Consider the following 12,533-nt stretch of genomic DNA (forward strand, 5'->3'; position numbering starts at 1 on the left):
TCTTATTAAGAAGACTTCTAGTTTATCTCCACTAAAGATAGAAATTTACCTTGTAATTAACTATTTTGTATTTGTACTTATTATCTTTATATTGAGTCTGCATATAGTTATTTATGCATTTGTCTCCCTTATTAGGAAGCGGAAGAAAGGGACACGATGAGCTTTTTCTTGGACAGCTTTAGAAGTCCAAGGTTTCTGGGTTTGCCTCCTCCAAAACAGCTCGAGAAAGAGGTCAGACAGGTCAGATGTGGCACCTCCCCGAGGAGGCGATAACAAGCAGGGAGAAGGGATAAGAGGGCAGAGGGGGAGAGGGGTCCAGACGGACACTACCCTCGGGTTTTATGGGCACTGGATGAGGGGCACTGGAGCGGCTGAAGAAGAGAAGCACCAGGGGTGTGTGCCCAGGCTGAGTTTGGAGGCGCTTCACGTCCCTAAAACTGCGCCTATCTTCAGGACATTCACCTGCCTCACCTACAAGAGCCAAAGGAGCGGGCTGCCTGGGCCTGTCAAAAAAGTCCTCCGTCACCTGGCTTCACCCCCTTCCTCACAACGTCTTCCAACACGTACCCCTCCCCCCCACCGAGGAGAGAGGGACACACTTCAACTCCCCCAGTCGTCAAGTCCCTCTACCACACTGTACTCCCTCAGTCACCTGCCCCAAGCGAGCACAGACGCCCTTACGCGGGACTTTTTTGGACTCTGCTCGGCCACCGTAGAACTGGGCTGCACCTGCGCCTGCGTGGGCAAATCTAGAAGAAGGTTAAGATGGCGGCCTCCATGGCTGTGTCCCGGGGAATCCGATGGCTGGGGACAGCGGCTCGACGGGTGACCCCTCTGGGGGCCCGGGCAGGTGGGAAAGGATTTGGGGTTTGAGGACGGGGGCGGAGCAGAGGAGCTAGGGGTCGGCGGGGTGGAGAAGGTTGGATAGGACCGAAGGTGGGGAATGGGGGGAGGGCGCAGCGGGGACGCGCGGGACAGCTATCCCCGAGGCTGAGATCTGACCTCCGGCGTCCATCCTACTTAGCCTCGGGCCTCAGCAAGGACATGCTCCCGGGACCGTACCCCCGAACGCCAGAGGAGCGCGCCGCCGCCGCCAAGAAGTACAACATGCGGGTGGAGGACTACGAGCCCTATCCGGACGACGGCTTCGGGTAAGGAGGCTGCCCCAGGGGCCCCATCCCCAGCCCAGGCAGCAGACTCATAGTCTGTACGGACACAGACAGCTTTGATCAGTACGTGGCGAAGTTCTCCTTTTGTTTGTTTTGGACAAGTGGTCACCGGCCCGGACGGGAGCAGGAGCAGCAGCCCTCCACCCCCACCCCACCTTTGTGCTTTGCTTTGACCTCAGTTGCTTCCTTGAACCTGAGGAAGGCAGGACTCAGGGACAGCCGCAAGGTTCCCTGAGGATCCTCCGATCCCTGGTGGTCCCAAACTCACTTGTGTCCCAGACAACTCCTCTTTCTTCCCAGTCTCTCCTCTCTGCCCAGTTTCCCAGGGACTGTCTAGTCGCCCAAGATCACAACTTAGGTGTCATCCTCAACCTCTATCTAACACTCACCCACATATCCGGTCTTTTGCCAAATCTTGTTTCTGCCGAGACAACAACTTTCATATCTGCACTCGTGCAACCAATAGCAACGGTGGCACAATTTCTCATTACTTCTACTGGGACCTTCAAGTGTCTTCCCCTCTGAAGTCTCCCTCTCCCCAACTGCTAAAGGATTCTTCCAAAAACAAAAGTCTGACCGCGTCACTCACCAACTCAATAAACTTCAATGGTTCCCATGACCTTCAGGATCAAACGCAAAATCCTTTGCCTTCTACCTTTCAGTCAGCTTGTGCCTTACTCCTGTTCGTGTATTCTACTTTTCAGCAACACTGACCTACCTGAATTTCCTCTCGAATGATCCATCTCTCTATTTCTTGACTTTTCACTGGCTTTCCACCTGCCTGGAATGCTCTGCCTCCTCTCTCTCTCCTGTGTTTCCCACCTTCTGCAAAAGGCCTTTCCTGGCTCCCCCACCTCCATTCCCTTTTCTTGGAAATTGTCTCCCGGTTGCACTATATATCCTATATGTACATTTCCCCATTACTATATGAGCTCCTTGGGTGTAAGGACCATTTTTCTTTTTTCTTGAGGCAATCGGGGTTAAGTGTCAAGTGTCTGAGGCCAGATTTGAACTCAGGTCCTCCCGAATCCAGGGCCAGTACTCTATCCACTGTACCACCTAGCTGCCCCAAAGGACCATATTTTTTACTTGTATCTCTAGCATTTAGCACAGTGCCTGGAATATCTTAGGTGTTTAATAAATGCTATTTGATCCCTGCTGGGCAAGGGCCATTTGAACTGTCCCAAGCCCACTGAGGGAAGGCTTAATATTTATAAGACCAATACATAGAGTCATAGAGTTAGAGTTAGAAGAATCCTTAGAAGTCATCTAGGTCAATCTCCTTTTTATAGGTAAGTAAACTAAGGGCCAAAGAGGAGGTTTGTCCAAGGTCACACAGGTTAGTAGCAGAGCTGGAATTTGAACTCCGGTTCTCTGGTTTTAAGTTCAGTACTATCTCCTAAATACCCTACTGCCTCCTACACAGAGGTGTATATATGACTTTTGCCTCACTTTATGTGGCTTTTGCTGGACTTTGCTTTTTCTCTGCTTTTCCAGGCTAGGTGGTCTTTCTGTGGTCACCATAACAACTGTTGAATAGGTCTGATGAAACTGAAATCTTAACCCTACCTGATTGAGTCAGTTATTCAACAAAAGTTCATAAAGCACTTACTATACATCAGGTACTATAATAGTCTCTAGATATACAAAAACAAAACAGTCCCTTCCTCCAAGGTACTTACAATCTAATATTAATTACCTTTCCTTTGCTACTTTTGTGTCTTAATTGAACTTTTCATGAATTGAAAACACTGGCAACATTTCCTATTATGACAAGTTAGCTTTTTTCTAGAATAAAAAACTATCTCCTAGTGCTCTGGCATTAGTTTACACTTACCACATGGGGCAGCTAGGTGGCTTAGCAGATGGAGTGTTGGTCCTGGAATGAAGAGGACTTGAGTTCAAATCTCACCTCAGACCATGTACTAGGTGTGACACTGGGCAAGTCATTTAACCCCAATTTCCTTAAAACATCTGGAGCCATCTTGAGTCATCCTGATGTATATCTTGCCACTGGACCCAGATGGCTCTGGGGGAGAGGGTGAGGCTGGTGACCTTGCATAGTCCTTCCTCACTTAAATCCAATTCAGTGCAAGTCATGATGTCATAGTTCTCTTCCAGAAAGGACAAACAACAACAATGATATAATTGGGGGGGCTGGGGGAGAGAACGACACACCTAATGTGGGGAAGAACAGTTCACTCCTCTTATTCACTTGTCTTCTTTGTCCTCTTCTGTTCTAGTAGTGATAACATTAGTTATAGGTACTGCATCTCTTTTCCCCATTTGGTCCTTCACAGTTTGGTGCCGATATCCAACTCCTTGCTGTGTTTCCCAGTCTGTTTTATATTATGGCATATCTACAGAATCTGTTTTCTACGGATTTAATTAGAGTTTAGGCAGCAGTGGCCCTGGCAGCTCCTCTGTAAGGCTATGAAGACTGAGATGCATGAACATGTTCTAGCAGGCAGGCTAGAAAATGTGGCTCTCTTAGACCCTAAGGTAGAAAGGTTCTCAGAAGCCAGTTAGTGCAAACTGACTTGAAGAGGAAGGCCTTTTGTATCACTGAGGAGTACTCACACCTCTTGAAGGCCTCCTTCAGGAAAGTTCTTAGGTCAAAATCCCAAACATTAAGAACAGTTGAAGCTTTTGCGGCACTTTAAGATTTGCAGAGCACTTCATAGGTATCATTCCACTGGCTGGCTGCACATTTCTGTAGTCACCAGAAGCATCTGTTCAACACCAGTGGTTATAATGAGAAAGAGGAATCTATCTCAAATGTTTCCTTCTTTTTGCTTTCTTCTATTTTTGGATTTGACACTAACATTGAGAAATGACTTTGGAAAAGTCAACCGACGCCTCTGTTTTCTCATTCATAAAATTAGAGAATTAGCTTTGATGGTCCCTGTGGTCTCTTCCACCTTCTGTGTTCTGTGATTCTGTGAGTCTTCCTGTGAATTGGAAGAATGGAGAGAATATACATTTTTGACATTTTCACATGAACAAAGTTAAACTGGAATTTGAGCTTACATAGCAGTGTTCTTCAGTAACTAGAATTTAAGCCCTGGGTCTTGGTCTTTGTTCAGCCAGACCAGCTCAGTCAATCAGTAAGTTTTATTAAGTGCCTACTGTGTACTGGGCACTGTGCCAGGCACTGGGGATACAAGTACAAAGGATGAAGCCCTCCCTTCTCAATGTACTTACATTCTAATGAGTGAAACAAGTAAATGTGAAAGTAAATGTAGCAGAATTGTAAAGTTAGTAAATAGCAAAACACACAATTAAATTCCAGGTAGTTTAGAAGGGAGGCCACTACTAGTTAGGGGAGATTAGGAAAGGCCTCATTTAGAAGCTGGTGTTTGAGCTGTGTCTTAAAGAGAGGGACCCTAAGACAGAGATAAGGAGGGAGTGCATGCCAGGCATGGGGGTGGCCAGTCCAAAGTCACAGAGGGGGGCGGTGGAGCGTCATATGGGTGAGGAATAGAGAAGGCACTTTGACTGGATTATGGTATGGGAGGGGGAGTAATGTCCAACGAGGCAAGAAGGATCGGTTCGGGGCAGGTTAGGGAGGGCTCTCAGTGCTAGTCAGAGAAGTTTCTATTTTGTCCTAGAAGAGCTTGCAAGCCACTGGGGTTAACTGAGTAGGGAAAACTCATGACTGGATCTGCTCTTAAGGAGCATCCCATTAGCAAGTGTGGGGGATGGCCTGGAGTAGGGTGCCAAGTTTCTCTAATTCTCAGAAGAGGTGCCTCCAGCTTCCCCTAGGATGTTTGGGCCTCCACTCAAGACTTGCTCTTATTTCTCAGGTATGGTGACTATCCCAAGCTTCCGGACCGCTCTCAGCATGAACGAGACCCATGGTATGACTGGGACCATTCAGAACTGAGGCTGAACTGGGGTGAACCGGTGAGAAAACAGTACTTTTATGACCCTTCCTTTTCTCTGTCAATAGTTCAGTCATTCACAGGGCTCCCCATGATACTTAAGGCATCCTTACTCCCCTGCTTGGTGAATCTTCCTTTGAACCCAGTTGGCAACATAACCCTGTAATAGAGAAGCAGGGTATCCAAGCTTTTCTTCCTCCCAAGGAAGTAGGCACCCCCAAGGTAGTGCGTGGGTCAGATATCCAGGGAAGCCCACAGCTCTGTTGTATGAGCAATGGAGCTGTACTCCCTAAGCAGCAGACCATCAGAGATGCTAACCCACCTCCTTGGTTCCTCTTGGTCCCCCCCCCCCCCCCCCCCCCCCCCGTCCCGTCATTGGGTTGTCAGTGTTGTTTGAGGAAGATGCAGGCTCTAAGAACACAGCCTTCAGGAGTGTGAGACCAGAAAACTTCCCTAGAGCTCCATTCTGTGCTGCCTTGTAGCAGCAGCTAAGCTAACAACATGGCGTGCTGATCTCTGTGTTTATTGTAGATGCATTTTGACTTTGACATGTACACTCGGAATCGTGTGGATACATCCCCCACTCCTGTCTCCTGGAATACTATGTGTAAACACTTCTTTGGCTTCTTTGGCTTCATGATGTTCATGTTCTGGTTAGGACAGGTGTACCCCTGCTATCAGCCTGTGGTGAGTATCTAGGGCATCGGGTATTCTTAACCTGGGGTCCACAGGTAAATTTCAGGGGGAATCTGTGAACGTGGAAGGGAAAAAAATGCATATCTTTATTCACTACCATCTAACAGAAATTTAGCATTGCCTTTAATTATTTAAAAAATTACTCTGAGAGGGGGTGTGTAGGCTTCACCAGACTGCCAAAGGAGTCTGTGACACATAAAAGCATTAGATCCCCTGATCTAGGGGAAACACTTCTTCAATGCATGATGCTCAGCTTTGTTTCCTAAGGAAATGAGGTATCTGAAACACAGGAATCCAGCTTTGATCTTAAAGGGTGCTGACAACAGCTTTCTAGAGGATTCTCTGCCCACCCTGCTGAATGCCAGGAGCAGGATGATCGATCAGTTTCTTTCTTACCCTGATATAGGAACTGTACCTGCAGTCAATTCAGCAAGCCCTATTAAGCATCTGTTACATTTCATGCACTGTGATGGGTGCTAAGGATACAAATTTAAAAATTAAACAGTCTTTGTCCTCTAGATGCTTACATTCTATTGAGGGAAAACAACATGTGCTTGGATAAGGAAATAGAAACTGATCCTTCTCCCCCTCCCCCTCCCCCTCCCCCTCCCCCCAGGCACTAAGAACCTATGGAATCAGGAAAGAGAGATAGGAGGGCAAGCATTTCAGATATGGGGTGAAGAGGAGGGGCGGCCTACGCAAAGGCACAGAGAGGATGACGCTGGATGGAATGTCCAGGGAGAGCTGCCTGCCAGTGGGACACAGCCTAGAGCTTAAAACATCTGAGGGAGAATGAAAAAAGTGAACAAATAGGTAGAAGCCATGTCGTGAAGAGCACGGATTGCCGAACCGAAAAGGTTGCATTTTGTCCTAGGAACTCCCTCGCACCAGCAGAGGAGGAACATGGTCAGAACTGTACTTGTAGGAATAGACATCTGTCAGCTATTCTCCCAGTACAGTCTGACCCAAATTGTGAAGCCATTACGGAGACTAGACACGGGTTGAAAAGGTAAAGCTGTATGTAGTCTCCAGAGACTGACATCCAAAGAGGATCCCAGGTGCCTGGCTACATCTCTGAAAGGATCTTCTTGCTAAAAGGGATTCTAGTGTGTGGGCATTGGGGACACAGAGATGAGTCCTCAAGGAGCTTACCTTCTATTCATCTTTGGTAGGGGACCACATGGACCAGATATTATATTTGATGAGCAATTAAATTCATACATAGTCTTATATGCTAGAGACCAGAGAACAGAAAATAGCTTCTCCCCATAAATAATCTATAGCTAGATTGGGAAGACTGTGTATCTGTAAAGGCTAGAAGAGATGTCTAGGGTAAGAAAGAAGCAAGTGTGTGTTGGTTTAGCAGGGGATTGTCCATCATTTGGGTGTCTGAGTGTTGTTAGGAAATGGCACTGGAACCGGGCCGTGAGGGAAGGAGGGATTTAGAGTGGGCATAGAGGAACAAACTAAGGGAAATGCACAAAGGCTGAATGTGCAGGGGACACTGAGGAAACTGAATGAAGTGGAGGGCGTGTGTTGAAGAATCTGGTGAGGCCAGTTGATAAAGAGCCTTCAATGTCAGGCAGATCCTGGAGGCAGTGGCAGGCCCTGTAAGTTTTGGGGCTAGTGAGTCACATAATGCAAGTGGTGTTTTAGGAAGATTAATCTGACAGCCTGTGCAGAATGGATTGGAGGAGGCGGGAGACCTAGAGTGGTTGCCATCAGAAGCCTTGTGCTACCTTTGCAGAGATAATCCATGTCTCCATGGTTGCTGGTGTGTCTGTGTGCACTGACACGAGCCTTGATCTTGAGCCCCAGGGGCTCCTGGCTGGAGTGTGTGTACAGGGCTGGTGTGAGCACTAACTTCACTTCAGGAAACCAGGAAGCACAGTGTAGCTTTTGCATTTTTCAGTTCTGTAAGCACATCACCCTTTTCTCCTCCCCTTGAGCTGCGTGCTCTGACAGCTGGTTGTTGGTAAAGCCAGCAGCCCCTAAAGCACGTCCCAGCCGTGCCTCCTCTGTGCTTCCCCCACTGCTGCTTCTGCACGCCTCATTTGCTAGGCCACTTTAGCGGGGGAACCATTAGAGGCTGAGTGACTTAAAGGAGATTGAGTCTGCCTCGACCCGAGAGAGAGTGGGATGGATGGATGCGCCGTCTCATTTAGAAAGCTTTGATTCTCTTACAATCAGTGCAAGCAGCACTTCGTTTACAATCTAGGCTTTTTCTCTGCCTTGGGCTCAGCACGAAAGAGGGATGTTTCTCCTGCCATTGCAGCTCAGCTGGGTCTGACAGGGCGGGTGCTGTTTGCTGGGTGTTTGTGTTGGGCAGGGGGACTTCAGATGGGGTATTTACCTGCTTTTTCTGATGTGCTTCCTTCCCTCCTCAGGCTCCGAAGCAATATCCTTATAACAACCTGTACCTGGAGCATGGTGGCAATCCTAACATAGAGCCAGAGCCTGTGATACACTATGAAATCTGAAGGACCTAGCCTGCAGGGCTCCTGACTTTGTCCTATGCAAGCTTGCTCGATCATGAAGATTGAACGTTAATGAAATACCTAATGAAACTCAGTGGCCTGTTGTCTGTGCCTCATTTCTCTTAACATAGGACGCCCTGTGCCCGAGCCAAGCCTAGTCTAGCCTCCTGCCTCTCACGTGGGCCTCTCTGCCCTGCAGCTTCCTGCTTATATCTGGGATCATCCTAGAGCTCGGGCCCTGTTCTTACTGAACGTTGTATTTGACCCTTGAGGCTGAATGGTTTAGTCCAATAAGTATTTAGTGAGCACAGGCCCTTTGTGCCTGCCAGGACAGTGAGAAACAACAGATGACTAAAGCCTAGGGCTCTCAGTACACACTCTCTGACCATTCATTTCATGGATCTTTCTAGACGTTCCCCAAAGCTTTCAACTGATCCTTTAATATAAATCAACAAACCACCCATTCCAGTTACTGATGGTCATTATCTGCTGCCCTCCTCCCCTCCCCAGAGCTAACACTACTCCCCCTTTCCTTTCTTAAGGAGTTCAGAACCTGGTTTATAATCCTTCCTCACCACACCAACTGCCATCATTCCAGGGGACTTTAGCATCCATGTTGCTGTACTCTGGTGTATCCTCACTTCCCAGTTCCTTGTGTCCCATGATCCATTCCTTTACCCCCAAACACTGCCATACATAGGAGGGTTACACTCTTGATTTCACTTTGGTTCATGACTGTAACTCTGAAATTCCCATATGCCATCATGACCTATCATGCCATCGTCTTTCTCTGGACTAATTTTAAAGCTATTCTTTATCTTCACTATCACTTCTCATTTCTATCCCTCCATACTTCTCAGGCCATCGCCCCTGCTCTGACTTCACTTTCCTCTTCAGTCTTGATCGTCCTCTTCAGTCTTGATCGTGTAGTTAGCCAGTTAAACTCTAGACTGCCCTCTACTTCAGAATCCCTTTCACCATGGCCTCCCGCTTCAAGCACCTTGGCAAACCCCAGCCCCAGATGACTTCCACAGCCAACTTCCACTCCTTACATGCTCTAAATGGAACTGGAGACCATAATGAAGACGTCATAACACACCAGGTTCGTTACAAACATGGATTATTTGATCTCAACAGTATCCTTGTTTCTTTCCTAGTTGATAAATCCTACTTTCCACAAAAGCTACTCTAAACCTCCCATAACACCTTTCTATTTCACAACCATTTGGTATCCTTTACTGTGTCTCATTCGCTGCAGGCTCTGATTGAAGTAGTCCTTACCAAAGCCAGCTTCTACATGTACTCTTTTTTGTTTTGTTTTTGGTGGGGCAATGAGGGTTAATTGACTTGCTCAGGGTCACACAGCTAGTAAGTGTCAAGTGTCTGAGGCTGGATTTGAACTCAGATACTCCTGAATCCAGGGCCAGTGCTTTATCCAACCTAGCTGCCCCTCTGTATGTACTCTTGACATGACCTTCCGTTTTATCTAAAAGCTTGCTCCCACAATCATCCTCCTCTCTAATCTTTAATCTCTACTCTGCTGCCTTTAATCCTGCCCAAGTCTCCATCTTTGGGGAAAAAAACAAAAGCAGAAGGCCCCACCATCCCCTCAAGCTATCATGCTATATTTCTCCTTCCTTTAATAAACAAACTTAAAGAGAAAACTATTCATTGCTTCTCTTTCCTTTCACTTTACAACTCTTTGCAATTTAGTGTACAGCTTCACTGTTTGACCAAAATTTCTTTCCAAAGTTATCAGTGATCACTTAATGTCCAAAATAATTTTCTTTCCTCAATCATCCTTAATTGCTTTTACAGCATTTGACACAGTTGACTATCTTGATAGTCTCTTTTCTAGATTTTGTGACTCTTCTCTCTTGGTTCTCTTGCTAGATACCTAACCACTCTAGTCTCCTTTGCTAGTTTGTCATATATATCATACTGCCTAGCTGGATGTACCCCTAGATCTGTCCAGCAGACTTCTTTACACCTGTGACCTTATCAACTCCTCTGAGTTCTGTTATCACTATGCAATTGGCTCCCAGATCTACATATCTGTTCCTAGAGTCTCCTGATGTTGAGTCCAAGATGTTTCAAAGTGGATATTCCATAGGTATCTCAAACTCAGCATGTTCAAAACTGAACCTACTTTTTAAAAAAACTCACTCCTCTTCCTAATTTACCTACTTTTTTTCCTTTTTAATTTTTTTATTAAATCATAAAAGTATTTTATTATTTTCAGTTACAGTGTAAAGGATAGTTTTCAACATTGGTTTTTATAAGATTTTTTAGTTCCAAATTTTTCTCTCTCCCTCCTTTCCCTCCCCCCTCCCCAAGACAGAAAACAATCTGATATAGGTTACATATGTACAATTACATTAAACATTTCTTCATTAGTCATGTTGTGAAAAAAGAATCAGAACAAAAGGGAAAAAGCTCAAAAAAGAAAAAACAAAATAGAAATAGTATGGTTCAATCTGCATTCAGAATCCACAGTTCTTTTTTCTGAATGTGAATAACATTTTCCATCATGAGTTCTTTGGAATTGTCCTAGATCATTGTATTGCTGAGAAGAGCTAAGTCTATCACAGTTGATCATCACACAATGTTGCAGTTACTGTGTACAATGTTCTGTAATTTACCTACATATTTGTCCAGGGTACCACCATCCTTGAAGTTACCCAGGTTGCCCACCTTTGTGTCATCTGGACACAGTGCCTGGCACATATAGCCACTTAAATTTTTGTTAAATTGAATTTTCCCTTTCTTTTTTTTTTTTTTTTGCAAAATTGAATTTTCAAATCCATATTCTCCCTCACCCTGCATAGTCAGCTGCCAGACATATCATGTCATTTTTTCCCTCAAGACCCTCTTCCATCCATAACCCTTTCCTCTGCTCCCATCACCACCACTCTGGTTGCAGGCCCTCATCATCAAAGCCCCAACTGATTGCCCCACCTCCAAACTGACCCTACTCCATTACAAAGCTGCCAAAGTGATTTACTCCAGCAGCTCTCCATAGCGGATTGTCATTGGAAGCTCTTGACAATCTGGCCCCAATCTTTTTCCAACCTTGTTATATGTCGCTATCTCCAGCACTCTGTGATCCAGAAAAAACATAACTTTTCAGTCTCCCACAAGGTTCTCCATCTTCCCTTTCTTTGCCTTTGCACTGGCTATGCAGCAGATCACCAGCTGGAATGAGCTCCCTCCTTACTGCCCCTTCTTAGAATCCCTTGTTTCCTTCAAAACTCAGCTCCAGTACCACCTTCTACAGGAAGCCCTTCCTAATCCCCCCCACCCCCCCAGTCAAGTCAAGTCAGGAAGCATTAAGTGCCACTGTGTGCCAGACAACTGAATGACAGAGAGGTAGTGAATCTGGTTCACTAAGGGGGATGATGCCCTTTACCAATGTATAAGGAACTCATTTGTAGAAAAATATGAGTTCAATTTTAAACGTAACGGCTGCTTCCCTTCAAAAAAAATTGCCTTTCATTAAAAAAAATGTACAGACACATGTCTCCGCTATAAAATGTCAGCCCCTCTATGGAAGGAACTCATGCTTTAGCCTTCCCCTGCACCTGGTATGTTACAGGTATTTAATGACTGATTGGTATATTATAGATGCTTGATGATTGATTGCTGAAGCCCCTGTGTGCTAAGGATAAAGACAAAAATGAAACAATCCTTGCCTTCAAGGGATTTATTACATCTGCCAAAAGTATACAACACGTAAACAAAGAAATTAAATACAAAGTCATCTCATGAAAGAAAATGCTAAGCACTGGGGAATCAGGAAAGGCCTTTGGGAAGTGACACCTGGCCTGTGCTTGGGAAGAAGCTGGAGATTGTATGAGGTAGAGGTGAGGAAGGTGCGACTTCCAGACGTAAGAGACAACAGAGACCGTGAGAGTGATAGAAAACTTCCCTGGAAAGGCAACAAGATTGGGATGGGGGCAGGGGATGTTAAGTGGTAGGCTGAAAAATTTCTGGCTGTTTATGCCCAGCAGGGCTGGGCTTTAGTTTGTGAGTATATTGTGACCTGGCTCGATCTCTGTCTCCTTCCAATTGTATCACCCAACATCATGAGCAATTTAGATGAAGACGTGTACTGCTCAGCCTTTCGAACAAAACCCTTTTGATCCTATGGGCCTCCTTTCTATGAGTGATGACTGGCTGCTGTTAACTAGACAGGGAATAAATCAGCTTTCCCTTCCTGCTACTCTATGGAACATCTGACTGTGTCATTCATTCAGTTCCAGCTTTAAGCTATCTCTGTGTGAATGACAAGTCTATATTTCCAGGTT

At 45.9% G+C, this 12,533-nt stretch overlaps 1 protein-coding gene across 1 annotated transcript; it reads left to right on the plus strand.

Moving 5' to 3' along the window:
• Nucleotides 1-693: 693 nt before the first annotated feature.
• NDUFB8 (NADH:ubiquinone oxidoreductase subunit B8) lies at nt 694-8,320 on the plus strand. The gene is made up of 5 exons (XM_043990359.1): nt 694-850; nt 1,025-1,151; nt 4,976-5,075; nt 5,585-5,740; nt 8,137-8,320. The coding sequence occupies exons 1-5, from the start codon at nt 766-768 to the stop codon at nt 8,227-8,229; spliced, it is 561 nt and encodes a 186-aa protein (XP_043846294.1). The 5' UTR covers nt 694-765; the 3' UTR covers nt 8,230-8,320.
• The last annotated feature ends 4,213 nt before the right edge of the window (nt 8,321-12,533 follow it).

The sequence above is a fragment of the Dromiciops gliroides genome, chromosome 2 (genome assembly GCF_019393635.1).
Source record: "Dromiciops gliroides isolate mDroGli1 chromosome 2, mDroGli1.pri, whole genome shotgun sequence".
Classification (NCBI taxonomy): Eukaryota; Metazoa; Chordata; class Mammalia; order Microbiotheria; family Microbiotheriidae; genus Dromiciops; species Dromiciops gliroides.

Bases quoted from the DNA above. Each gene is read 5' to 3' on its own strand.
- NDUFB8 (XM_043990359.1), top strand. From the start codon at position 766: ATGGCGGCCTCCATGGCTGTGTCCCGGGGAATCCGATGGCTGGGGACA. The intron at 851-1,024 runs GTGGGAAAGGAT...CATCCTACTTAG, and splicing joins CCCTCTGGGGGCCCGGGCAG to CCTCGGGCCTCAGCAAGGAC. The intron at 1,152-4,975 runs GTAAGGAGGCTG...CTTATTTCTCAG, and splicing joins TATCCGGACGACGGCTTCGG to GTATGGTGACTATCCCAAGC.